The sequence below is a fragment of the Ovis aries genome, chromosome 3 (genome assembly GCF_016772045.2).
Source record: "Ovis aries strain OAR_USU_Benz2616 breed Rambouillet chromosome 3, ARS-UI_Ramb_v3.0, whole genome shotgun sequence".
Lineage (NCBI taxonomy): Eukaryota > Metazoa > Chordata > Mammalia > Artiodactyla > Bovidae > Ovis > Ovis aries.
This window is the reverse complement of record NC_056056.1, coordinates 92964196-92991607: the sequence shown is the minus strand read 5'-3', so window position 1 is coordinate 92991607 and position 27412 is coordinate 92964196. Positions and strand designations below refer to the sequence as shown.

The following is a 27412-nucleotide window of genomic DNA, read 5'->3' as shown; positions in this document are numbered from 1 at the left end:
TTAAAAGGTTAAACAAAAGTGTCTTATTTAACCAAGAAAAAAATTTGAAGTGCTTCGAGTTGGGGTGTTTGTGATAGGCAAGTCCTCTAAAGCATGTGGGATCCTGCCTGGGTTTACCTGTGATGCCCTCTCTCTGGCTTTCTGGATCCTCGTCTCATCTTTCATTGGTCACCCTCTCCAAGGACTTGACATTCCACCTCTACAGTACACGTTTGAAAGAGAAGCTTGCAAAGGGCAACACTTACCAACAAAAGCATGGAGTTGAAAACACCTGGGTGGGAGCTTGAATTGGGAGCAGGAGTCATGTGGGTACCAGATTCCCCGGCTGTGAATATGGCCCCAGCTTCTGCCTCTCCCATCAGGGAGACCAGTAGCCTGATTACCTCCCCTGGAGGGGCAAGAGAGGGGATTGAGGCAGTGGCGTGCTGTGGGGACTCCATTTCCCTTCTTGTCATTGTTTTCCTTTTATTTCAGTGAGAGGCACACGCACACACACTGCACTCACACACACACAAGCTGCGGGACCAACGCTGTCCACTGGAGAGTCTCTGAGCTGGGGGTGGATGGGGCAGCGTGTGTGGCCGCCCCTTCTGTCTCTGGGCCCAGGAGGCAGGGCTGGTGCTGTGCTTGGGGACTCAGTGTCACGCAGGGGATGCAGACTTAAGCGCTGGCCTTCTTGCTACCGCTGCCGGGGCTGCCCACTCTCCGATCCAGCCGGCTATAGGGCTCGAAGGCCGAGGAGCCCAGTTCGTAGCCAGCAGGCAGGTCCAGGAGCGGGGTGGTGGAAAAGCAGAGCACCGGCGGAGGGGGCGGCAGTGGGGACGAGGCTGAGGTCAGCGGGTTGAGGTGTGGGGAAGAGTTCCTGGGGTCACCCAAGGAGGTGCCCCTGTGGCCGGCAGGCAGGCCCGGTGGGCCGGGGGTCAGCGCCAGGAGGCTGGGGGCCCTGGGCACGGACAGCAGCCGGCCGTGCTCCAGCAGCCGCAGGATATTGGAGGTGGCGAAGGCCTTGGACGCCGAGGAGGATGCCCGCTTCTCCAGGTCTCTGCTCTGGTCTTTCTTCTGCTTGGTGCGGCGGTTCTGGAACCAGACCTTCACCTTGGGGCAGAGCGAGGGGAGGGGGCAGGGAGTCGGGGGGAGCAGGGAGTGGGGGGGAGCAGGGGTGCAGTGAGAGAGGGAAGAAGAGCAGTCAGGGTGTCGTCAGGATCTTCCCGCCATCAGCCTGGCTAGGGGACCAAGAGACCCTGGCCCCCCACATCACCGTACCCCTCCACCCTGACCCTTGGATGGAGGGAGGGCACAGGTGAGGTTCGCCTCTTGGCCCACGCGCCTTTCACTCTTAGCCACCCCCATTTCCTCCTGTCTCACTTCCCCCTGACCCCAGCCCACCTCTGAAGGGAGCTCTCTAGCCCATCTGGCCATCCCCCTATTTGAACCTCCCGGAAGCCCCCTCCCACCCCATCACCTATAAGCACCTGTCAACATGACACTGAGTATAAGGGGACGTGTCAGGATGGTGAGGGGCACTTCCAATGGCCACATTCCCCAAGCTGGGGAGAGAGCGGTGCCAAACACCCCCATCCTAAATGGAGCCACCAAAGCGCAGAGACCTTTCTCAAGGCTCATGAGAGGAGGAGGACTTGCCCTCTGCCAGCACCAGGCGCCTGGCACATAGCACTCCAACCCCCTCCTCCTCTGCAGAAGGAAAGGAAGGCAAGGCTGGGGGGCAGGCGAGCTCAGTGGTCAGTTCTGCGGGCCCCTCACGGTGATGGGATTTTCTCCCCTCTCTGGGGAAGGACAGGGTGCTCCCCCAAGGAGGCAGGTTGGGAGTCCTGAGGGGGAGGGACCGACAGTTGCTCCCCAGTTGGCAAGGCTGTCAGCTGCTGCAGCACCCAGATCCATGTCCCCAGGAGCAGAGAGGCTCCCTTGCTCCTGGCTGGGAGGTTCCGGAAGGCTGGCAGCTGGCTGGGCAGTGTGCCAGCAAAGGACCGTGGAATGGAGGGCTGGGAAAGAGAAGCGTGGAGAGACCCGCTGGTGTCCTCCAGCCTGGGACTTGAAGGAGAGGTGGGGGAGAGGAGCAGGGCCGAGAGAGGATTAGGGCAGAGCTGAGCCTGCTTGGGAGAAGCCTACCAGGCCCCCTGTGGGAGCAACTGACCCTCCAGCCAAGGCCTCTGGCCCTGAGGCTCCTCAGGCCCGAAGGTGCCACCCTCCCTGCCCTCCTGGCCCTGGTGGGGGAGGGGTAGCACACTCCCCACTCCTTTCTAGAGGGCTCTTCCCCTGCACGTCCCTCCAGCAGTGGGTCATGCCTGCTCTGAGTGGAGGAGAGGGGAGAAGAAAAGATCTGAAATACATATGAGTTGGGTGTTTTCAGCAGGATTGGACTGCTTTTCGGTAAATGAGAGTGAGCAGGGGGCTAGGGGATCTACCTGAGGCTGATTCCTGCATTCACTCACTCGCTCATGCATTCAGCAGACGTGGACTGAGCGTCCAATCCCTGGGTTGGAAAGAGTCCCTGGAGGAGGGCATGGCAACCCACTCCAGTATTCTCGCCCGGAGAATCCCACGGACACAGAAGCCTGGTGGGCTACGGTCCCTGGGGTTGCAAAGAGTCGGACATGACTGAAGCTACCTACTGCGCACAGCACATGTGCCCGGCTCTGTTCTAGGCTGCAGGATCCTTGCTATGTAAGGTGGACAGGGTGGAGGGGGAGAGAGATGATAAACAACAAATACAAGCAAACAGGTGTGGCTGTCGGTGGCAGTAAGTGCTTTGAGCAGCATCTCTCAAATGGTTTGTGGTGAGGAGTCACTTTTTAATGTTTCCAATCTGCTGTGGACCAATACTTTCGTAAAATACAATTAAAGTGAGTTATTAGAAAAACTGCTCTGTATATTTCTAAACACGTACTCTCCATTTCTGTATTAACTTGGTATGCACAGACAACAGCTGTGGCTTGGCACTTCGGGCACTCCGATGGAGAGAAAGGGGGCACAGGAAGGAGAGGAGAGGCAGGGAGGCAGTGTCTTATCAGTGGGGTGGCAAACAGGGCCCCTCTAAAGAGGTGACATTCGAAGCTGATATCAGTGAAGGGCAGTCGGGAAGGACGACTCAGCCAAGTCTGGCTGAAGGATGTGACTGTTAGTCACACTGGAATTTGACTGCTCCAGGAAGAGGTCCTGCCAGATCCTTGGGGATGTGGTTCTTTGTGTCACTGTAATCCTTTCCCCTGCTGGGAAGTCATCTGGGTTCTCAGCTAGGCACCACCCCCAGGGACCCTTGAGTTCCAGTTCTCATCTTTAAGATAAGGACAAAAATACCTGGGTTGTGGCAGAGATCAAACACGAAATCCCTGGGGCCCACCGTCGTGTGAGGTGACTGCTCACCTTCCCGGTTCCTACCTCTGACCTGGAGGGGGAGGACAGACTCAGAGGCCATGGCTCCTTCCCTCTGGGCCTTGAAGATGCGGCAGGAGAGAGACTGACCGCTCCCCGCAAACACAGGGCAAGTAGGCATGAAGGGAGCAGCAGCAACGGGGCGCCACCCACCGCAGGGAGCTTTCACAGGGGCCTGTCCTATCCCGTCCTGGGTGTAACAGGGAGGGGAGGGCCTGCCCAGAACAGCACCTGGTACACAGCAGGCGGTCGGTAATACATTTGCCCAAAAGTATGGGTGAATATATCTTCCCACTGGTAAAGAGTCCACCTGCCAAGGCAAGAGGCCTAGGAGACAGCTTTGATGCCTGGTTGGGGAGATCCCCTGGAGGAGGAAGCGGCAACCTGCTCCAGTATTCTTGCCAGGAAAGTCCCATGGGCAGAGGAACCTGGCGGGCTATAGCCCATGGGGGCACAAACAGTTGGAAACGACTGACTGGCTGAGCACGCACGCACACGCATGCGTGAACATGCTGAGAATTCCACAGAATTCTAGCCATATAAACCTGGCAAGTTAATTAGTCTCTCTGAGTTCTGAAATGGGAATAATATTACTCATAAAGTGATCTTTTTTTTTTTTTTTTTTTTTTAGTGTTTTGACTGCGTCGTGTGGCCTATGGAACTTAGTTCCCTGAGCAGGGATCAAACCCACGCCCCCTACATGGGAAGCTTGGAGTCTTAACCATTGGACCACCAGGGAAGTCCTGAAAGCTAACTTTCTATCAAGATTAGATGAGTTAATGAACGTCCCTGCTTTACATTTTGAGCACGTTATTTAATTTCTGTGTGCCTCCGTTTCCTTCTCTTTAATATAAAAATAATAAAGAGCCACTCTTTTGTACTAAAGAAAAGTACACTTAACTTTTGTCCCTGGTTCTTTGTCCAGAGCTTTTTGAGGTTCATAACCAGCCCCCTCTGGGCGCACCTGAGTTTATGCTAATGAGGTGACTCAGGGTGGACCCCTCGTTTTAGAATGGGGGTTGGTCTCAGAAAGACCAGACCTGTAATTAGAGGGTTAGAACTTTCATTCCCTTCCCTCCAGGAAGCATACTGGGGCTGGAGACTGGGTTATAAAGACTCTTGAACAATGACGTTTCCTCCATGAACTCTCCCCTCTACACCTGGTTCTATGCATCTCTTCTATACGCCTATTTCTGAGTTATATCCTTTATAATGGGGTTTCCCTAATGGCTCAGTGGGTAAAGAATCCACCTAGCCAGTGCAGGAGATGCAAGAGACGTGGGTTCTTCCCATGGAGCAGGAAATGGCAATCCAATCTAGTACTCTTGCCTGGAAAATCCCAATGGACAGAAGAGCCTGTTGGGCTACAGTCCAAAGTGGTCACAAGGAGTCGGAGATGACCTAGCACAGCATATATGCATGCATCCTTTATAATAAATACATTTGTAGAAGTAAATAGAGTGTAAGGAGTTTTCCTGAGTTCTGTGAGTCATTCTAGCAAATTATCAAATCTAAGGAGAGGGTGTGGGAACCCGCTTTGTGTAGCTGGTCATAACCTATAGCATGGGTGTTACCTCCAGGAGTTAAGGTCAGAACTGAATTGAGCTGTATTGTTGGACACCCAGCTGGTACTGGAGAACTGGCTGCTGTTGGCGTGGGAACATACCACATAGTGTCAGAAGCGGTGTCAGAAGAAAAACCTCACACCTGTTCTACGAGCTTGTGGCGAGGGCTAAACGAGTTAGAACACATCTAGCTCTTAGAACAATGCCTGGCACACAGGGAACTCTCAGTGTTAGTAATACTGTATATCGTCTGCCAACTCCAGGACCAGGGGAAGAGGAAGGAGGCTGGTGAGAACAATCAGCTGGTTGAGGGTTCTTTGTGGGTCCATGGTGTGCCCAGTTGCATGCTGGGCTCCCCAAGGAGGCCTGAAGAGCAGACGTGCCCTTCAAATACATTCTTGTTTTGGGGAAATGCATACAGGTTGGTGCCCACCACACCATACCACACCACACACACACACCCCACACTTTACAGGTCAAGCCATGTGGAACAGGTCTTGCAGTGACGTCAAGAAGCCTCAGGGAAGGCTTCCTGGAAGAGAAGGGACTTGGCTTTGACCTTAAAGAACAGATAAAGGTGGCCTGTACTGGCGGGGCAGGGAAGGATGAGGACTGAGGAGGAGTTTTGCTCACTTGGGCATCTGAGGTGCCCTTGCGAAGAAAGTTTCAGAGGTGGGGAGTTGGGGGGTAGACTACGTGAGGCAAAGGGAAATTAGGCCAAGCAGGAGGAGGACCCTGTGCCTACACCTCAGACCCTGGTCTGAGGGCGTCTTCCTGACTCCCTCTACGAGCTCTGTCCCGCCTGGCCACTGCAGGCCTCCTGAATGAAGCCTGGCTGTCCAGCCCAGCTGAGCTCAGCTAGAGAGAGGGCCCAGCTGCCCCAGGCCATCTGCTGGGCTGTTTGGGACTCTACAAGGGCGGCTTGTGAGAGAGCAGCCCCTCCCAGCCGCGATCCAGACCTCACTGCCATCCAGACCTCACTGCCGGGTTGGGTAGGGGTGCCAAGGGCACCAGCAGGTAGTATGAGGAGAGCCTCCCCAATCCTCCCCAGACCCATCTGCTTCCTTCTCCTCTCCTTCCTCTCCTCTTCCCTTCATGCCTCCTGGTTTGGCCCTTTTTATACATTTATTGGTACCTCAAGCTCTTTACCTGTAGCTAGACTTAGAGTCTCTGAGTCTTTTTTTGACAAGCTCCAGCGTGGTTGCCCAGTATACAGGCAGCATAAAGGGACCAAATTGCTTGTCCAAATCCTAGTTCTGGAACTTATTCGTTGTATGACCTTGGGTATAATAACCTCTCCCGGGTGAAACAGGATATTACTGGTTGCTACAATCACAGGGTTGTAGGGGTTAGCAAACTAACATAACTGACTTGGAACAGTGCCGTGGCAGAGTGAGTATTGGGGAAGTATTATTATTATTCTACTACCACTCTTTTGTGGACTGCATTGCACGCCCTTACAGGATTTTAATTCCCAGGCCAGGGATTGAACCCAGGTCACAGCAATGAAAGTGTGGAGTCCTAACCACTGACCCCCAGGGAATTTCCCACTACTACTATCATTTAGATCTATTAGTTTGAATAATACCGCTCCAATACTTTGGCCACCTGATGCAAAGAGCCGACTCACTGGAAAAGACCCTGACGCTGGGGAAGATTGAGGGCAGGAGAAGGGGGTGACAGAAGATGAGATGGTTAAAGAGCATCACCGACTCAGTGGACATGAGTCTGAGCAAACTCTGGGAGACAGCGGAGGACAGGGAAACCGGGCATGCTGTAGTCCACCAGGTCACAGAGTCAGACACAACTTAGTGGCTGGACCACCACCACCACCACCAGTCTGAAATGCCTCCATTCACACAGAGTAGGTGCTCAGGTTACAAAAGTCTTTCCTTTGGGTCGGGCAGACCACTGCTAAGTGCTAAGCCCTACCTGGGTGAAGGGGGAGTTCAGACCTTTTCTCTCCAACAAGAGGTTCTAAGGCTCACTGGGATGAAGGGAGGATGGGAAAAGGCCCAGAATGTGGAAACGAGAGGTCCCCAACCCCCATTTGTAATGCCTCATCTCTCCTGAACCTCTGCTCCCAGCAAGCCAGCCCTGCCCCATGCCTTTCTGCAGGCTCCCTCCTGCACCAACAAACACCCCCTTAAGCCACTCCCTGCATCTTGAATGTCCCTCTCTCCTATCTCTCTGGCCTTTCCCCAAATTCCATCCAAAGGGCCTGATGGATCCAGAAGTGCCCCCCAACCCCACCCCCACTGGCAAATGCCAACTTTCTCTTGTCAGCACTGTGTTTATCTGCTCTGGTCTACCAGTAACTTTAAACCTTTCCCTCATAGATGTCTGAACTCCAAGCTGGGTTTCCAGGCAGCAGCCCATGGGCCTCACACCCCAGGGCGCTCCTGGACTGCCAGGGTGGCGGTGGAGCAGGCTGGCCCTGCCCGTTTACCTGGGTCTCCGAGAGGTTCAGCTGGCGGGCCAGCTCAGTGCGCTCACGGCCCACCACGTACTGGCAGCGCTGGAACTCCATCTCCAGGCGGTAGAGCTGCTCGGCCGTGAAGGATGTGCGGGTCCGTTTGGGCCGGTCCAGGTCCAGGCCCTTGGGCAGGACAATTTCTCGGATGGTTCCTTTGGCATCTGCGGAGGTCATGAAAGGAGGCAAATTAGCTCACTAGTTAAGGATGTAACCCCTCAATGAACATCTTAATTAGAGGCTGTGTGGGACTTTCCTGGTGGTCCAGTGGTTAAGAATCTGCCTGCCAATGCAGGGGGACACAGGTTCGATGCCTGGTTCACAAAGATCCCATATGCCTCAGAGCAGCTGAGCCTGTGGGCCACAGCTACTGAAGCCTGGGCACCCTAGAGCCTGCGCCCCACAACAGGAGAAGCCATCACAATGAGATCCTGAGCACCGCAACTGAAGAGTAGCCTCCTGCATGCAGCAACGAAGACCCAGTGCAGCCAAAACCACAATAAATTAAACAAAAAAAGAGGTAGCATGATCTGATGGGCAGCTCCTCAGTTCTGGGCCTAGCTGTGGGACCTCTGACAAGCTGCTTACCCTCTCTGGGGCCAGCCTCCTCAATCACCCAATGCAGTACATTGTGTCTAATAGGTATATGTATGTGAATGGGCCTGGGTACAAATGAAGAGTTTATCATGCAGCCTGGGCAGAAGGGACTCACTCTGTCCCACCCAGGGTTCTCTTCCTCGGCAGAATAAGAAACGAATGTAAAGAGAAAATACCAAGTCCTCAAGAGCAGAGGAAAGGATGGTTTAGAATTGGATATGATCAATCAGATAAGGCATACTGGAGGAGACGTCCAGAGCCAGGTCTTAAGCCGTGTGTGTGTGTGTGTGTGTGTGTGTGTGTGTGTCTGTGTGTGTGTCTGTGTGTGTGTGTGTGGTAATGCATGGGTGCTCTCTCTATCCACAGACTCTCCTGGGGTCCCTGAAGAGGCTCGCTGGTGTGGGGTGGAGCTGGGATCCCCAGGAGGAGCCTGAGGACCACTGCCACCACATCAAGCTGCTGGGGTGCCTTCCAGAAGGGGAATTTCTGCCACTCCCTGTGTGCTGAGTCCTGAATATCCGGGCCACCCTCCTGGCCCCTGGACCAACGTCATCCGTGCATGGCATCTCCAATATTTTGAAGCCTACTTAAGAGAGGTTGAAAAACCTGCAGCTAACATTTGCCAGATAGTTCCACTTAAAGAAACTCAGCTAAAGCAAAATTTCCTGGAGGTGGGAGGGCAGATTATAAATATATACATCAGCCTTAAGTACAGGGGCAAAGATGATCCATGTTTGAGTCACACACACTGATGGCTTCAAATATAGTTATTACAAAAGTTTATGTCAAAAATTAGAGTGTGGAAATATGCAACATCGTATTCCATGTGTGTGCTCATGTCCGACTCTTTGCGACCACATGGACCATAACCCACCAGGTTCCTCTGTCCATGGGATTCTCCAGGAAAGAACACTGGAGTTGGGTGTCATTTCCTACTCCAGGAGATCTTCCCAACCCAGGGATCAAACCTGCATCTCCTGTGTTTCCTGCCTTGGCAGGCAGATTTTTTTACCACTGTGCCACCTGGGATTTACCAAACCTTCCCCAACACATGCTGTTGATAATAATAAAGCTAAACTAACAGTAATTTGCCACTACGAAGGAAGATTAGTGTCAATGGGGAAATTACCAACTCAAGGCAGCCCTGACCAGGCACAGGTAACAAAGCAAGCCTCCAAGGTTGCAGGAACTTCACTTCTCTCCAGAGGGCGTACACAGTGAGAGTTTGCAATGTGGTCAGAAGCTTTAGCAGCCTTGGCTGCTCATAGTAATAGCTGACACCTCTGCAATGCATGCTCTGGGCCAGGCACCGTTTTAAGTGCTTAAACCTTCCCCATGTCTCAGTGAAGTTGGAATTGTGATTATCCCCATTTTAGAGATGGGAAAATGGAGGAACACATTATAAGTAGCTACCCAAGATCATACTGACAGTGTTTAAAAAACTCTAAAAACACCTTCATTTTACTTGATGAATACCCTCTTTTAGCAATTCTCAGTGATTCCTTAATAGGTTATAGTGAAGAGATAGGTTATAGACGTCATGGAAAGAAAATGGAATCTTCCGACAGGCTTATCATTGCCCTGGAAGATGTAGGAAAGGAATTGCATTTGGGAGGTGCTGTCTGTCAAGAGGCTCCTTGTGAGCCATAAGAGTACAGAACCTAGTTTTAGAATCCCTGTTCTAGAGGGTGAACCTGAGATCTCTCCCTCCAAGTCCTGTAGTATATTTTACGAGACTGGTTCTGCCTACCTCCTACTAGGGCCAGTTAATGTTCCCTCCTCCAGGAGGTACTTTATTTGGCTGCATTGGGTCTTAGCTGTGGTATGTGGGATCTTAGTTCCCTGACCAGGGACTGAACCCGAGTCTCCTTCACTGCAGGGTGAATTTTTATGCACTGGACCACACAGGGCAGTCTCACTCCAGGGTGCACTTCGGCTCTTCATAGGCTCCTGGTTCGGCTCACAGGTCACACCCCCGATCTCAGAGGTTCAAACACCTTCGTGTTCTCAGTCAACCATCAGGGAGAAGGGGAGCCTGGGGATGCAGTCATGGCCCAGAGGCTGTCCTCCCCCACCACTGGGCTGGCGTTTCCAGGGCGCTGGGCAGGACATGGATGGGAGCCTTGCTCTTGGCGGGTTGGTAGAATCAGGCTTTTTTGGACAACTCAAGCTTCCCCCCTCCAATACTTTCTACACTCAAAATGGTGGGTTGATGTTTGTGACCCCATTGTGACTGGGTCCCCTTTGCTCAGGTTCTACTGTTTCCAATTGTGAAATCAGGCTCAGAACTTTCCTCACAACACCCAATGAACCCATCTCCAAAGGCATGGATTTTATTAAAAGTATCTTGGGGGATGTGTAGAGGAGAAAGGGTGATGGATGTCATATATGGTGCTGGAAGCTTCACATCCTCCTCCGGGTGAGCCTCTTGGAGCCCACCTGAAGCCCTGAGCTTGCTCCTGACCACTGATGTCAAACCATACAGCCCTTCCCCTCCTTTCCTCCTTGTAAAGAAGCTAACAGGGGCATTCCTGCCTCAGGGAGCAGCCGAGGGCAGCCCTCCTCCACAGGGCCAGGACAGGCAGGAGCATGGAACAAGCATCTTAGACTTGTCCCCAGATATCCCCAAAGTGAAAGTCGCTCAATCGTGTCCGACTCTTTGCGACCCCTTGGACTATAGCCTGCCAGGCTCCTCTTTCCATGGAATTCTCCAGGCCACATACGGAGTGGGTAGCAGTTTCCTTCTCCAGGGAATCTTCCCAACCCAGGGATCAAACCCAGGTCTCCTGCACTGCGGACAGATTCTTTACCTTCTGAGCCACCAGGGAAGCCCAAAGGGCCATACAAATGAGCACATGAAGAGAGGTTCAACATCACTAGCAATCAGGAGAAAACAAATGAAAACCATGAGAAAAATGATTAGAGGAGCAAAAATGAAAAAGAGTGAGAGCGCCAAAGGCTGGTGAGGACGCCAGGAAACTAGATGCTGCGTTCATTGCTGCTGGGAACGTAACATGGTGCAGCCACTCTGGAAACTGACTTTTAGGAAAGTTCCTAACCTATATTGACCATGGAACCCCGGAATCTCATTCCTGGGCATTTAACTCAGAGAAATGAAATCTTAGGTTCACATCAAACCTACGGGGGGTATTCACAGCAGCTTTATTTGTAACAGCTCCCAAATGGGAACAATCCAGGTGTTCCTCAATGGGTGAATGGATAAACAAACCGTGGTACAACAATGACTATACAGACACAACAATCTGGATACATCTCCAATTAAATTACACTGAGTGAAAAAACCCAAGGCAGTCCTTCAGATTATGTACTGTATGATTCCGTTTATATTACATTATCAAAATGACAAAGTTGTAGAGGTGGCAAACAGATGTGTGCCGCCAGGGGTTAGGGAAGGGAGGCTGTGACTACAAAGGATCATGTTTCTTGGTGGCGTCAAACCAGTTCTGAATCTTGATTGCAGTGGTGGTTATATGGATCTGTAAGTATAATAAAATGTCACCGTACTATATATAAAGAAAAAAGTGTATGCAAAAAAATGGGTGAAATCTGAGGAAGGTCATTAGTCTAGTTAATTATATTGAATTAATGTCAATTTCTGGATGTTGGTCATGTATTATAAGATGTCACCATTGTGAGAAGCTAGGTTGTAGATACATGGAGCTTTTCTACTGTACTTGCAACTTCTTGTGATTCTCTTACAATTTCAAAATAAGACATTAACAACAACAACAAAACATGCCAAGAGGTTAGAATGATGTTTTGTCACAGAAACTGAGAAATCTGTTTGTGGAAAGAATACAATAGCAGCTGCTCAAGTGCCTCTGCGTTTCACTCATAGTTTGTAAGATGATTTAGAATGATACATAAATAAATCTTTGTCATTTCAAAAGTTATGCTGTTATTTTAGTGTTTACTAGAACAAATTTAAATCTATGATTTTACATATTTAGCATGAAGCTAAAAGTGGACATTTCGTTTGAAAATATACAATGTTCTTTCCACAAACAGATTTGTCAGTTTCTGTGACAAAAACATCATTCTAACCTCTTGGCATGCTTTGTTGTTGTTGTTTGCTAAAATATTAAGTAAATAAATGAAACATGGATATAATAGAAACGGTAATGGTGGGATTCAAATTACTGAATATTGGGAAAAATGAAATAAGGAGTATACAACTAGGGCCATGCATACAGAGTGACAGAGTTTATGATAAAGGGAACATTCTATATGTCTAGTCTCTCAATGCAGTTAAGTAGATTGAGGACCATAAATTATCCATTTGGAATAAAATTAGGTTAAACTCATGTCTCACACCATAAAGAACAATGTTTCTAATGGAATAAAAAGCAAATTGTAAGCTATAAAATGATGAAGGCATTACAAGAGAATATAAAAAGCTATTTTTATAATCCTAAGCTTGGGAAGAGTTTTCCAAGCAAGATGCAAACCTGGAGTGTAAAGGAAAAACAAAGGATGTTATTCAACTATATTAAATCTAAAAACTTTATATGACAAAAGCATCAAAACCAAGATAAAATACAAAATACGTAATTGAAAATCTTTTTTAAGATGGCCAAGAAATAATATCCAGATATATAAAATACAATTAAGAGTAATTATTTTAAAAAGGGCAATAGTCTAACAGAAAAAATGGTCAAGTAATTTTTGTGAGCTACTCACAGAAAAGATATCCAAATGGCCAATTAATATGTGAAAAGATGAACACAGCTTCACAGTAATCAGGATAATGCAAGTCTAAGCAACAATGGATACTTTTTTATCTCCCATAAGATCAGAGAGACATCAGTAGATGATTAATAAAGCAAAGACGCACTGTTGGTGACTACACTCCCATTAACTGCTGGTAGGACTATAAACTGTCACAGTCTTTTAAGGCTGCATTTGTCAAGTTTATAGAAGCACATAACTATTGCCCCAGCAATTTTATTTTAAGCATAGATTCATGTGCTCCAAGGTATACATAAGGATGTTTGCTGCAGCACTGTTCAAAATGTTGAAAATTTGAAAGCATCCTGAGTGTTCCCCTTAAGGGATACCGATGAACAAGTTATGATACATTCATGTCATTCATATTTTACAAAATATCATGTAGCTAAAAGAATGAGACAGTATCCATATAAACTGACATTAAGTGAAAGAAAGTAAGTAGTACTATCCCATTTATGTAAATAAAACAACTGTGTATATTCAACCACTCAACATAAATGTAAAAAATGTTAGTTGCCCAGTTGGTCCGACTCTGCAACCTCATGGACTGTAGCCTGCCAGGCTCCTCTCTCCATGGGATTCTCCAGGCAAGAATACTGGAGTGGGTTGCCATTCCCTTCTCCAGAGGATCTTCCTGACCCAGGGATTGAACCCAGGTCTCTTGCATTGCAGATAGATTATTTACTGTCTGACTCACCAGAAAAGCTGTAATAAATGCCTGCTGCTGCTACTGCTGCTAAGTCGCTTCAGTCGTGTCCGACTCTGTACGACCCCATAGATGGCAGCCCACCAGGTTCTGCCGTCCCTGGGATTCTCCAGGCAAGAACACTGGAGTGGGTTGCCAGTTCCTTCTCCAATGCATGAAAGTGAAAAGTGAAAGTGAAGTCGCTCAGTTGTGTCCGACTCTTAGCGACCCCATGGACTGTAGCCCACCAGGCTCCTCAGTCCATGGCATTCTCCAGGCAAGAGTACTGGGGTAGGGTGCCATTGCCTTCTCCAATAAATGCTTACTATGTGCCAAATAGTATTCTTGTGTTTGAGGATATAGAAATGAGCAAATTTGACAAGGTCCCTATTCCCGTAGACCTTGTACTGGGGAGAGAGACAGATAATAAATTAAAAAATGAATATGTACAGACTTCCCTGGCAGTCCAGTGGCTAAGAATCCTGCCTTCCTGTGCAGGGGATGTGGGTTGGATCCCTGGTCGGGGAACTAAGATCTCATGTGCCGTAGAGCAACTAAGCCTGAGTACTGCAACTACAGAAGCCCACACATCCCAAGGAAGACCCAGTGCAGATAAACAAAACAAAAACAAAATCAAACCAAAAAATCAAATACGTAATGTAATGATAAATACTGTGAGGAAAATAAAACGAGATGTTTCTGACCTTCTCCAAATAGCCAACATCCAATAGTCAGTGTTTCTGTGCTTGCTGTTTTAGCTAGGACCAGCAGAGGAGACTGCTCATCAAAGTCAAGCTAATGGATAAACCAAGGATGCTGCTCACTAGTGTTTCCAATTCCTTCCAAGCACACGGTAGGATTGCATTCATTTTCTGCCCTTTGAAATCAGATATGGCCACACGATTTGTTTTAGTCAAGAGGAAGGGATGCAGTCACTTTCAGGGAACATGTCAAAAGCCAGGTCTTGATTTCCCACCTCCCCTTCTCTCTACTGGGATGGTCACAGAGGCAGAAGCCAAGCTGGAGCTTCATCAGCCTGGGTTTCTGAGTACCAAGACAAGCCCCTGCCCACTTGTGATGGACTTATCAAGTGACTTAGAAATATATTTCTTTGTTAAACCTCTGAGATTTGAGGTTGTCCCTGCAGCAAAATCTAGTCCCTCCTACTGACAGAGCACTTTTCCCTGAATTGTTGCTTTTCTAGGTGGAGTTGTGTGTGTGTGTGTTGGGGGGGGGGGCACCAGGAAGGAGGGACAGCTTAATTCCAGAGCCTATAGGTGGGTAGGGTCTTGTTAGGGTGAAATGCATGAGTCTAAGTGGAATGAAGGCTGAGTTTTGCTGTCCTTCAGGTCTCCTCAAAGAGGGGTGAGCCTCAGGGGTACCAGGGAGAGTGAATTCCACCCAAAGATCCTTTGCCACAGGAGAGGTGGTGACTTCTGCCTGATTACAGATAGCTAATGCTCTTGACCTCCAGCACCAAAAAGGACCCTCTCCCACTACCTCTCCCAGTAAGCCCTCTCAAAGCCCTACCCAGTCTTCATCCAGGTAGCACCCAGGTAGTTCCTTTACATGATAAGCTGTTAACACACTGATTTTTAAATGTAACAATGTCCTTTCTGCCTTAATCTACAAATGAAATCTAATCACTATGAAAATTCCTTATAAAAAAACCTAATTCTCCAGTTTACTGGAAACATTGAAAATGGAACAGTTGAGAAAAAACGTGCAAGAATGAGGAGAGATTCTTGCATTACCGTCACTGCAAAATATATTACAAATCTACAGCAACTAAACTGGTGATGCTGGCACGCGAGTTATGAAGCAATTCCACGCCTATATGGGGAACTGTGATATTATCAAGATGAAATTTCAAATTAGTTGGAGGAAAGACAAGATTACTCAAGACCTGGCTTTTGGACAGTTAGTGCATCATCTGGAATAAGTCATTTATCTCACAGTGCATGCAAAAATATATACAAGATGGATTAAAACTTTAGAGGTAATAAATAAATCTCTGAAAGTGGAATAAAAACACTGATGAGTTTTAAAAAATAAATAACAGATTTGAGTACCTAGAGAAAGAAACTGCGGCAGGATGAGAGTTAAAAGAAAAGTGACAGGTTGGGAGACTATTAATAATACATGAAAAACAGCCTTAATGTCTAGTACACACACAGCCTTTATAGTCTAACGAATAAAGTCAAGCAGTCTAGTAGGAAACTGAACAAATTATATGAAAGCGTTACTAAGAAAAGAAGAAATACTAGTGGCTAATAAATATAAAAAAATACACTCAGAGGGACTTAGAGAAAATGAAAGTTAGAATAGAAAAGAGATAAATTTTTTTCAGATACTTCATCAGACTGGGAAAATTGTACTGGCAAAGGTGAGCGAAAATAGGTTTTCTCAAGCTCTATTGGTGAGAATACAGGTTAATAGAGGAAAAGTTTTTCTTGAAGGACAATTTCACAATGCCCAGCTAAATTTAAAAATGTATAGTTCTTTTGTTTCAGAAAATTTAAAGAGGTTTCTACCCCAGAGAAATATTGTATATTTCATCAAGAGCCACTGTTTGTAGCAGTTTGTAAGAAGGGGTGGGAGAGAAGAAAAGCTGAATGCTTTTCAATAGCAACACTGTTGATGAAGCCACAGTCCTGCCTTTGGCTGTTATGCAGACATGAACAAGAATGAGGTACATCTTCATATCCTGACCTGAACGCTACATGAAAACAAGCTCATGTGTACAAGCCCAGTTTTATAAAGAACAAAAGGTAACAGCAAGCTGCGTATGTGTGCACATGTGCTTATGCCCACACAGAATGCAATCTGGCAGGGTGCACACCTCTCTTTTCTGTTCACACTGTGGAGTGGAAGCTGGTCAGGAAGAAAGCGTTCCCCGTCTTACTTCATGTACTTCTTTATTATTTGGTTTTGCAAAGACTGTCACAGTCTGCAAACAGACTATTTTAGCAGTGTGCAAAAAATCCCCCTTTCATAATATATAGCTTACATATTTATGCTTTCAATTACTAAAGTAAGTCTAGGAGGTTGTATCTTGGGAGTGAAGTACCTTGGGTGGGGTAAATGAAGAGTTTTCAACTTTCACTTCATTTCAGCCTGAATTGGTTTTATAATTAAAAGAATATTTTATACTTCAGAAATAAAAAGACATGAGAGAGAAAAATAAAAGACAAATTACAAACTCAAAAATTGTAACATATACTGAATTTTTGTAACAAAAAATTTAAGAGTATTCTAAATATATGTAACATATACATTATATGTAATATATGTAATATAGTTACCTTTGGTTGGAGAAGAACTTTCTAGTTGAGAACTAAAACATAGAAGCCCCAAAAATTTGAGTCATAAAGAAAAAAAAAATCCCAATTCACAGCAAGGTTAAAAAAGAAAAAGAAGAAAAAAGAATGAAAAAGATCTGGGGATGTTTGCAACACATGTCACAGAAAACGGGATCATTTTATTTCTATATAAATATACTAAAATATGTGTATATTTGTATGTCTACATATGTTCATATATGTTATATATTTATGTAGTCTATAAATAGTTTACAACTATAAAAAAAACAGTGAGTAAGCCAATAGAGAAATGGCTAAGCATATGAATGAAAAATTCACAGAAGAGGAAATAAACATGAAAAATAAGTATATGAAAATACACAACCTGACTAGTAATGAAAAACACCAATTAAACAAGATCTTTTTTCACTTGAAAAGATTTTTCTCTAAAAGACTAAGTACATCCTGGGTTGGGAGGATGTGGGGGAGAAATGGTATATTTATACACAATCTCCAGGAGTATAAATTAGTACATTTTGGTGTTTACAAATATCAATCACAATTTTAAGTGTATATACTTGGATTTTAAAATTTCACTTCTAGGAACTTACCCTGTAATTATATGCATACCAGATATATGAAATGATGTTTATTATTCTAAAATTGTTATCATGAGAAATTTCAAACATACAAAATGAGAGAAAAGAGAGAAAAAAGAAAGTATAATGAATTGTGATATACCTATCCTCCAGCTTCAACAATTATAAACTCAGTAACAATCCTAGCTCTTTTATCTCTCTATAATTTTAAGCAAATCCCAGTCACCATATCATTTCATCCAGAAACATTTTTATAAATGTTTTTATAAATACTTTTATAAGTATCTTTAAAAAACAATCACAATAATACTGTCACAATTAGAAACATTAACAACCATTCCTGAATATAATAAAATGTCTCACTTGTTTTCATATTGTCTCATGAGACTTTTTTAATAAATCTGTTCAAATTAGGATACAAAGCATTGAAGCATTGTTTATAATTGTGAAAAGCAGAACCATCCTAAATATCCATCATCAAGGGACTGGTTAAATAAATGTTATTATATGTGCATAATATAGTATTATGCAACTGTTAAAATAATAAGGCAGTTCTAGATTGAAAGATATCTATTAAATGAAGAAAAGAAGTTTGCAAAAAAACCTCACTCTTGCAATCTATAACTTATTTATGTTTTTCAATGTCTAGGGAAAGTTTGGGAGATTGCATCCTGGGAGTAGAAGTGTATTATGTGGGGGGAAATGAAGAACTTGCAACTTTTACATGATATAGCAAAATGGCATGGATTGGTTTTGTAATTAGAAAGAGATTTTATACTTCAGAAAACAAAAGACATCAGAAAAAAATTAAAGGACAATTTTTAACCCCCCAAATTGCAACATATATTGAAAGCAATGAGCCACTGTCCACAATACAGCATTTCTACAAATCAATAAGGAAGGAATATTTGAAAATTAAAATGGTCACATGAAATGAATTAATAGATAGCAGAAGAAGCACAACTGGCCAATAAACATGAAAAGATGCTCAACTTCACTGATAGTCAAAAAAATAAAAATTAAAATGCCAGTGAGGAACTTCTTAGCAAAGATGTGTAAGATATATAATGTCTAATATGGGGAGAGGGCAAAGGTGGGGGTCTGAATTGCTAAACTTTTCTTCCCCTGAAAGAACAATTTAACATCTATCAAGATAAAAAGTGTGAACTGTGATAGCAAGACTTGGGGATACAAGCACTTTCAGGCATTGCTAAGGGGAGTAGGTACCATCTTATTGAGGACCCTTGAGCATTATCTCGGAGAAGGCAATGGCACCCCACTCCAGTACTCTTGCCTGGAAAATCCCATGGGCAGAGGAGCCTGGTAGGCTGCAGTCCATGGGGTCACTAAGAGTCAGACATGACTGAGCGTCTTCACTTTCACTGTTTACTTTCATGCATTGGAGAAGGAAATGGCAACCCACTCCAGTGTTCTTGCCTAGAGAATCCTAGGGACAGGGGAGCCTGGTGGGCTGCCGTCTATGGGGTCGCACAGAGTTGGACATGACTGAAGTGACTTAGCAGCAGCAGAGCATCACCTTTCAAATTATAAACACAGGTACTCTTTGACCCAGTAACCTACTTTCAGGAACTTCTCTGACAGATAAGACCCACACATGTGGAAATGACCAAGGGACAAGCATATTTAATGTAGCATTGTATATAATAACAGAAGATAAGAAAAAAGCTAAATGTCTACCATTAGGGCACAGGTGGTATAACATACTTTATGGTCTACCCAGTCTCTAGAAATGGAATACTATGTATCTGTAAAAAACTAACAGAAGTTCTTTATAGCCTAAGATACACTGGTAAGTGAAACTAGCAAGGTGCAGGAAAATATATATAGATACCACCATATGCATAACAAGCAAAAGGAAGAAAAAACAATGTACTGGCTGACAGAAGCATAGGAATGATTTGGAATAACATATTGGAAAGCAGTAAATAATGGCTGCCTTTAAGCCTGGTGGGAATTGGAGGATGGGGAAGAAGGATGGGAAGGAGATTTCTCATGTGTACTTAAAACAACTTTTTGATGTTTGAATCAAATGAATTACTATTTTAAAATTAAAGGAAACACATTTAAAATGTGCAGAGTGTAACTTTTTTCCACATGAGTTTTCAATCAAGCTTTTAATGAAAAGATCATAAAATAACAATATCTCATCACTGTACATTAAGACTGCAGGCTCTGAATGGAGAGATCAGTGACCAGCTTTGACACTTGAGGGCTGTGCACCTGCAGCTCTGACCTGAAGCAGCAGTTCCACTGCTAGGAGTCTATCTTTAGGAAACACTCAAGGGCTCAAAGACCTGGGCATTGCGAGTTCACTTCTCAAGCTCTCAAACTTTCCCCAGTAATTGAAAAAAAAATTAACATGTAAGTTATATATTACAAAAGCAAGATTTTCTGCAAATTGCTATTTTTCATTTGATAAAACTTAGTCAATAAATATCTTTCCATCTAGAAGTGCTTTCATTATTTTTAACAACTGCATTATGCAGCTATAAAATGCAGCTATAATAAAATTTTATTTAACCAGTCCCTTGTTGGATATTTAGATTGGTTTTACTTTTTCACAATTACAAAGCTTCAATGTACCAGAGGAAAACAACAGGTACATCCTTCTAGAGGAGCACTGTGCAGAAAGGGAACAGTGTGAAATGGCTGGGTGGAAAGGATGGGGGGGGGCGGGGCTGAAAAAAATTTTTTTAATGGTAAGTTGCAAGACAGCTTATGTAATGTGTATATAAGAGGGGAGAAATCTACTGATGCACACCTGAAATTAGGAATGGTGGCTATTTCTGGGAGCTTTCAACCACCTTTTTTTCTTTAAATCTTGAGACCTATTGCTTTTTTTTTTTTCTTAATGTTTTTTTCCATGTGGACCATTTTAAAAGTCTGTTGAATCTGTTAAAATGATATTTCTGTAAACATTTTGGTTTGTTTTTTCACAGGCCACCAGGCATGTGCGATCTTAGCTACCCTACCAGGGATGGAACCCGTATCCCCCCCTGCATTAACCACTGGACCGCCAGGAAAGTCCCCGTACTGCTTTTTGCATTTAAATGCTCTACCTGTTTTGTTCCCATCTATTTTGTGAGCGTGGTCTTACTTCTTCGCTGGGTGTCTTCCACCCGTTGAGCCCTGGCTGCCAGCAGCTCTGCGGTGGGCGGTGGGACAAACAAAACACAACAAACCTAACTTTAATCAGCCCGTTATTTCGAGTTCCAACCAAGGAATGGAGGCCTGTGGAGTGGGCGGGGAGAGGGCGCAGATTTACCTAACTATTAATATTTCCCTGGTTGGCTCTGCAGCGGAACCTCCCCCAAGCAGCTGCGGAGAACCGGGAGACTCACTACCGCCCTCCGGGCCCCGCTCTTGCCCGGCCTCCTCGTCCAGACGCTGCCTGCCTCCAGACTGCCTCCGCGGCTCTGGGGATCCAAAGAACGAGTAAAAAGAACCACATTTGAGCGTTTTCAGGTTTTATATTTCAGTGGCCCTCAAAGTTGACGATTGCACAAAATTCCAAAAATAGGGCGCCGTCAACTTTCTATTTTAACAATTATTCTGTGCTCTGGCATCATCACCGTTTCATGTAAGGAACGCCTTTGTAACGTCAAAAAATAAGGAGGTCACTGCAGGCCAGACGTTCTTCCCGGGGAGGGCGTTGCGGCCTCCTACCTAGTGAAACACGAGATTGGTTTTGCTTCCTCTAATTCGTTCGGCAGATATTTACGGAGTGCCTACTGTGTGCACACGGAATGCGTCTGGAGAGATCGCTAGGGTTTGGCGGGTGCGGTGTCTACCTCCTACGTGGTCCCTGCGCGGCGTCTAGGGGACCCGGCCCCAGTACCCTCCTTCCTTGACTTATTCGCCTACATCGCTCCCTCGCCACCCAGGCCCTGCCGCCAGCACGGCGGGCCAGGAACCTCGCATGTCCCGGCTTTCCAAATGGTCTCAGCGCCAGCAGCCCCACCGCGTTGGTCTGGCACGTAGTAGCTCAGTCGCTCAATCGTGTCCGACTCTGCGGCCCTGTGGACTGTGGCCCACCAGGTTCTTCTGTCCATGGGGTTTTCCAGGATACTGGAGTGGGCTGCCATTTCCTACTCCACTGGCACATAGTAGGTACCCGTTAATGTTTGTGGAATCAATCAACTAGCAAGCGAAGGGCAAGATCATGGGAAAACGTGGGTGAGTTGGGTCAGGGGATCGTACTGGGGTTGGGGGTGGCAGTAGCGTCTCACAGGCGCGCCCCCTTCCCGCCCCATCCTTGACCCGCCGCGCTCGCAGCCCTGGCTTTTCCAGGTTCGCCCACTCTTCAGCTTTGTAGGCCAGATTGCGTCCTGGCGCCGCCTCCCCTTTTTGCCGTGTCCACTTCCACGTTGGCACCCCTAGCCGAGACCCTCCAACCTCCCTCCTGGATGCGGATGGAGCGGGGCAAAACAGGCGCACAGACCACCCGGGTCCCGGGGATCCCCGGGTCGGCCCACTCGCCCCGGCGCCCTGTGTCAGAGGTTTCCACACCGGGTACGCAACTCCCGGTGCTGTACCGCTGAGAACTCGCTACCCACCTTCCGAGGAGGGCCAGGCCGATCTTTAGTTTATGCTAAGCAAACAGGAAATAAAGACAAAATGCTTATGCTTCCTATACCGTCCCCCACCTCGCCGCCCATTTAAAATACAAATCAAAGAGCGAACTGAGAGGGAGCTTGGGTTCGGCCCCAGACGTGAGTCGGGCTAACTGAGGAAATGGCGTCGAGCCAACGCGAGCCTTAGAAGCCCTGTCTCGCTACAGGGGGTGCGCAGTTTCTGCGGAGACTCAGCGTGTTTCGTGGAGCCGAACAAAAGTCCAGGGACGCACGCTGCAGCAGTCCGCTCCCCCACCCTCCAGTTCCCAGTACCCACCCACTGTCCCAGCCTCCCGGTCTGAGTCTGCGTCACCCGGGGGCCACCTAGAAGCTCTGACCTTTCAGGTGCGCGCGCGTGCGTGTCTGCTGCGCGCGGGATGCTGGCAGCGGGTCCACAGGCACCCGAGTTCAAGAGACTACCCAGGGCGGCAGCACTAGCTGAGAACCCGAGGAGCGCGGAAGGCCCTTCACAGCTCCCAGAAAATGAAAGTGTGCATGCCAGGCACACCAACAGGTGTATAGGTCTGTAGGTCTGCTTCTGGGTGTGTGTGTGTCTAGGGGGTGGGGTGGGAGCATGGGTATCAAGTAAAAAATAAAGACCCAAAATGATAGGGGCCACATAGACCCGCCTTGAGAATGTGGGTCCTTCCGCCAAAAACAAAGCAAAAGGAAAAACATAACAAACATAAAATGGAAACAATCCTAGGAAAATAAAAAAGAAACCTAATACTCCCCACAAGCTCCCAAACTAAAACTAAAACCAAAACCCCCAAAGCACAATTTCCTGCCTGAATCATTTAAAGCTTTCAACCGCTGCCTGGGAGGAATGGTCCCGGTTATCTCTCAACAGACTTATGTTGAGGCTCCAGTCCCAAGGTCTGGTGCCCGGAGGGCCCAGACACAGGGACTTGCAATCCAGCGGCTCCTTCCAATAAACACTCTGGGTCAGCGACTCCATGGCCAAGACATCCCATCTGGGGAGGGGGGTGGGGTGGCATGTGTGCCCTTGTGGAGCTGCCATGCCTTGGGTGGGAGGTGAGGATGCTAGGTCCAGGTCGAGTCATCCTGAGTCGAGGGACTGCTGTAAATCCAACTGGAAAACAGGTGATTCCGGTCAATGATGAGCCCAGACCTGGCTGCAGAAGGGGTTTGTCTGTTCCCTGGGTTGCTACTAGCTCAAGCCCCCAAAAGGCTTGGCCCCTTGCCCAGCATCTTCAAACATATCCGCAGCGTCCAAGGCTCTGCCTGGTGTATGCCATTGTGCTATTTCCACCAATACATTTTTGCAGCGATGGTCCAGTACTGCCCTCAATTCTCAGGGGGCTAGATGCCGCTAAATTCAATCACCCCTTGCACCAAACTCACAACCACAGAGGGAATTGTTCAGCCACAGCCAGAGGCCCTGGGCAGATCCATCAGGATCCCAGGCGAAAACATTTCTGCTAGTGGGTGTTGGTGCTGCAGGGGTGAGGGGGGTAGTCATTCATTCAGTCCAAGGATTCCCGCAGTTTTCCTGTCTGCCTGTTACCAGAGGAGGGGTGCTGAGTCAGGCCCAGGTTGTCACAGGTCTCAAGGTGCAGGAGTGTACTGGGGGCGCCTCTGAACTCTGCCTGACTCAGGTCTAGGTGGCAGTGCAGAGTTGAGGACACCCGACTGGGGTTTTGAGACTGGTAGGTCAGAGGGACGCTTTGGGACCAGCACTAGGCATTGTTCATAACATCTGCTGGGTGGGTGAGGCTGGTGGACGGCCATTCCGGGATCTGTCCAGAAGCGTTGCTGAATTGACTCTGGGTCCATGTGAGAACCACCTAAGTGCATCTGCGTGTGCAGATCTGAGCATGGATTGTGAGGTTTGGGAGTTTGGGGTGAGACTTGTCCTCGCTGTTTTGATTGCAGGGATCCCTGCTCCACCGAAAAGGCAGTACCATTCAGGCTGCAGCGAACTTGGAGCTGCAACTCTCTTTCCACCTGCTTCCTGCCCATGGCTTGTCTTTTCCAAATGTTAATATAAAACAAAAGGGTCTCCCACCCCTTTCCCTCCCCAGTCAATGGGCTGTGCATGCAGAGGTGTGGGGCCCCTGTGGATGCCTAGCTGTGTCCTCAGTGGAGTGTTTGGGGTGCCTGTTGTGTGCACACCCCTGCTATCTCAGTGCCTTGCTTGTGCCGTGTGTGGCATGAAGCGGCCTCCATTTTGAGGCAGGGGATGTAGCGGGTCGGCCTCCCTGGCTCCCTGACCCACATTTTGCAGAGGCAGGGAAACTTCGGTGATTGGTTGTGCGAGGGTTCCTCGAAGGGGATTGGGGAAGGCCGTACTGTGTGGTCTGCAAGGTGGAAGTGGGCCTCCTTTCATCAGCCAGTCCTCGTCCCCTTGGCTGCTCACCTCTGAGTGCTTTACACAGCCTCTGGGGCCAGGGGTTGTGGTGGGGGAGGCCTCTGAGGAACGAGGCCCACGGCCTGAAGCAGTTTTAGTCTCCTTGGAGCTCCCACCCCTCTCATTCCACAGAATATTTATGGAGATCCCGCTGCTTGTTTGCAGTTTTATAGACAACATCTCTGACCCTGAGCACGGGCACTCAAGGAAAGAGCTATGCTTTCTTCTTCGTACAGATGAGGAAACTGGGTCACAGAGAGGCAAAGAAACTAGTTCAACTTCAAAGGGCTGTAAGACTTGTATTCCAAATCAGCTTCACGTAATTCCAGCACCAGGCCTTTCTCTTACTCCTCTGCATCTCGGGTCTCCCTCAGCAGGTCTGCTACCTTGGGGTGGAGCCCTCAAAGGAGCACGGGCAGAGTGGGAAGGAGGCAGAAAAAAAGGACTCAGAGAGAGTGGGGCTCTTTCCCAGAATCTTCACCCCGCCAGCAACTTAACAATAGACATGCTAACTGCCTACGCTCCCCCATTTTATGGTTTCCTCCACAGGTACTTCAGGAGGATAGATCCTTGGAGGTCAAGGGCAAAATGTACTGTCTGTCTAGAGCACACTGGAGGGACGTTCGGTGAGGGACCAGGGTGCCACGGAGTGACGCAGGTGACTCTGGCTAGGAGGGATTAGCGGTAAATGACGTCCCTGGTATCTGAGGCCTGTAATAACCTCCTTGTCGTTAAATGGAAAAGGACAGAGAGATTTATGTGGGCCCTGCATTTACCTTTTATCGCTTTTAAGAGAATAAGTGCCTCCTCTGTACTCTCTTTCCATTCTGTTGTCTGCGTGTAAGGGCGCTGCGGTATTGCCTATGCGAATTTGGGAAACTGCACCTAACAGTGCCCACTAGCTGCCCAGCATCCAGCAGGGGGTCCAGGGACTGCTCCTGGGTGGGTGGGCTCCTGGAGGGCATCATTTTTGATCCTACCTTCTATGACTCAACACCTGGGAGTTATGTGTCATTGCACGCAGACACAAAATCTATTCCATCTGCATGGAGTTAGAGCAGGAGGGATGGGAGGTGGGCACAGAACCACAACTGTTTAGGCGGAACGAAATGAAAAACCCACAGATGAGGTGTGAGGCGGTGAGTGTCCTTAATCTGGGAATGTGGGTTTAGGAGGCTGATTTCTCTGTTTCTGGAAGCCTTGCAGATTTCCTTAACGGAACTCCAAACTGGCTGCTAACACCTTGTACACAGGACACCCCACAGTCTATAGGATGGATCTAATTTAATCTCAAGTGCCCAAGAGAGCCACACACCTGTTGGAATCCCTGCTGGTTGGGGACCACCTCCCCATGCTCTGTCCTTTGACCCCCAGAGCCTGGCCCTGAGCGGCACTGAGTGACTATACCTGGCCTGGAGCTTCCTGTGTTTCCTGAAGACCAGGGACCCCGAGTCTGTGTCCAGGATGGCCACCAGGCAACTTCACACTGGGCTGCCTCCATGCTGTACCTTTAGCCCCCATTCCCAGAGTCACCCAGATTCAGCAGCTGTGGGGAAGCTGTGAGCGACCAGGCCAAGGTGTTTCCCTCTGTGTGTGGGTAGCCCAGATCAAACTCGGGGGTCCTAGTGCTGGTTTCCCTTCCCTAGGCAGTGGCCGAGGAAATCAGCTCCGGCTGATTTTTTTCTAGGCCTTCAGGCTCGCAAGAGAAGCGATCAAAAAGAAAGGGCGAGAAAAAGGCAGCGGGATTAACCGAGGGCAGCCGTTACCCTCGAGTGGCCTCTTTCCTCCTCTGGGTCTCCCAGTCCGGGACTCTGGGATGGTGGGGGAAACAGACCTCGGGCTTCGCCGCGGCCTAGGGACAGGCTTAAGGCAAGACCTCGGAATCCCCTTTCTTCTCCTATCTCGCTGCGCCAGGGCCGGATCCGGCGAAAGGCGAGCTGGGCGTGAGGCTGGCTTTGGGGGCCGGGGAAGCCGCAGCCTCGCAGCGTGGAAGCCAGGCAGAGCCGGGCACTCGGATTCTTGCAGGAAGGGAAGGCAGGGAAGGCGAGCTCGGCGGAGGGAAATGGCCGGGAAATTAGAGAGGAGGGCGAAGGGCGAGGGAGAATCGGAGAGACGCGAGAAGCCAGGCCGTGAGAAGGCCGCGCCGAGAGCTGGCTGGGCCCCGGCGCCGCGAGGAAGTGGGAACGGCGAGAGCGAAGCCCCGGCGGGCGAGCGCGGCGCACGCCGCCCTCTGCGTTCCGGCGCCGTCTCCCGGGAGCAGGCTGCTCCCGCGCGCCTGCGAGGCCGGGACCGGGAAGCGGGGCTGGGCAGGGGGCGGGGAGGCGCCCGGCAGCTGAGCGGAGCCGGGCCTTCTCCCGCGGTTCCGGGCGCTGGTCCCTCCTCGCCCTGACCCCGCGGAGCGCTCGTGACGCTTTTCTCCGCACCCGCCGAGAGGGTCGCGGGGCGGGGACTCGGCTCTCCGCATCCCGCACTCGCATCTCGGCCCCCGCCACGGTAACCCGCCCGGGTGAGACTGGAGAGCTAAGCATCTCAAGGCAGTGAAACGGGGATCTCTTCCGTACCGCCCGCCGCTTTGTCCCTTGCACTCAGCTCAATGTCCAGCACACAATAGACCCTCCAAATAATGTTTGCTGAATGAATGACTGGACGACGATCGTCTGAATGGATATAGGACTTGGGAGGTGGAGGCTGCAGGGAGGTCGGAGGCCCCGGTGAGGGAAGGGAGGGGAGTCCAGGGGGCCAGGGCTTCGAGCCGTCCCTTACCTCGCACCAGGATGCGGCGGCAGTGGTCTGCTTCGCCGAGCCCCGGCTGCCCGTCGCTGTCGGCGCCGCTCTCCCTGGAGCCCGCAGGGCTGGAGTCGGAGGTGCCGGCAATCTCCCTGGGGCTGCGGCCGGCCGCATCAGCGCTCGAGTCTTCTGCTCCGCCGCCCTCCCCGCCGCGCCCGCTCTGCGACTCCCGGCGTGCCGGGCCGCGGTCGCGCTCGGCGCCCCCATCGCCCATGCCGGCCGCCACCGCCGCCTCCGCCACCGCCTGGCCAGCCTGGGCC

The 27412-nt window shown here is 48.6% G+C and overlaps 1 protein-coding gene across 3 annotated transcripts; it reads right to left on the bottom strand.

Annotated features, from left to right (window-relative positions):
• Positions 1-439: 439 nt before the first annotated feature.
• VAX2 (ventral anterior homeobox 2) lies at positions 440-27412 on the bottom strand. 3 transcript variants are annotated; one of them, XM_004006054.6, is made up of 3 exons: positions 27129-27412; positions 7405-7592; positions 440-1095 (listed from the first exon to the last, which is right to left on the bottom strand). In XM_004006054.6, the coding sequence occupies exons 1-3, from the start codon at positions 27364-27366 to the stop codon at positions 661-663; spliced, it is 861 nt and encodes a 286-aa protein (XP_004006103.4). In that variant the 5' UTR covers positions 27367-27412; the 3' UTR covers positions 440-660. The 3 variants fall into 3 exon arrangements, 1 of the variants encoding a protein (XP_004006103.4); XR_009600171.1 differs by lacking the exons at positions 7405-7592; positions 27129-27412 and adding an exon at positions 3397-3477 and having other exon boundaries at positions 981-1095; XR_006059235.2 differs by lacking the exons at positions 7405-7592; positions 27129-27412 and adding an exon at positions 3316-3477 and having other exon boundaries at positions 984-1095.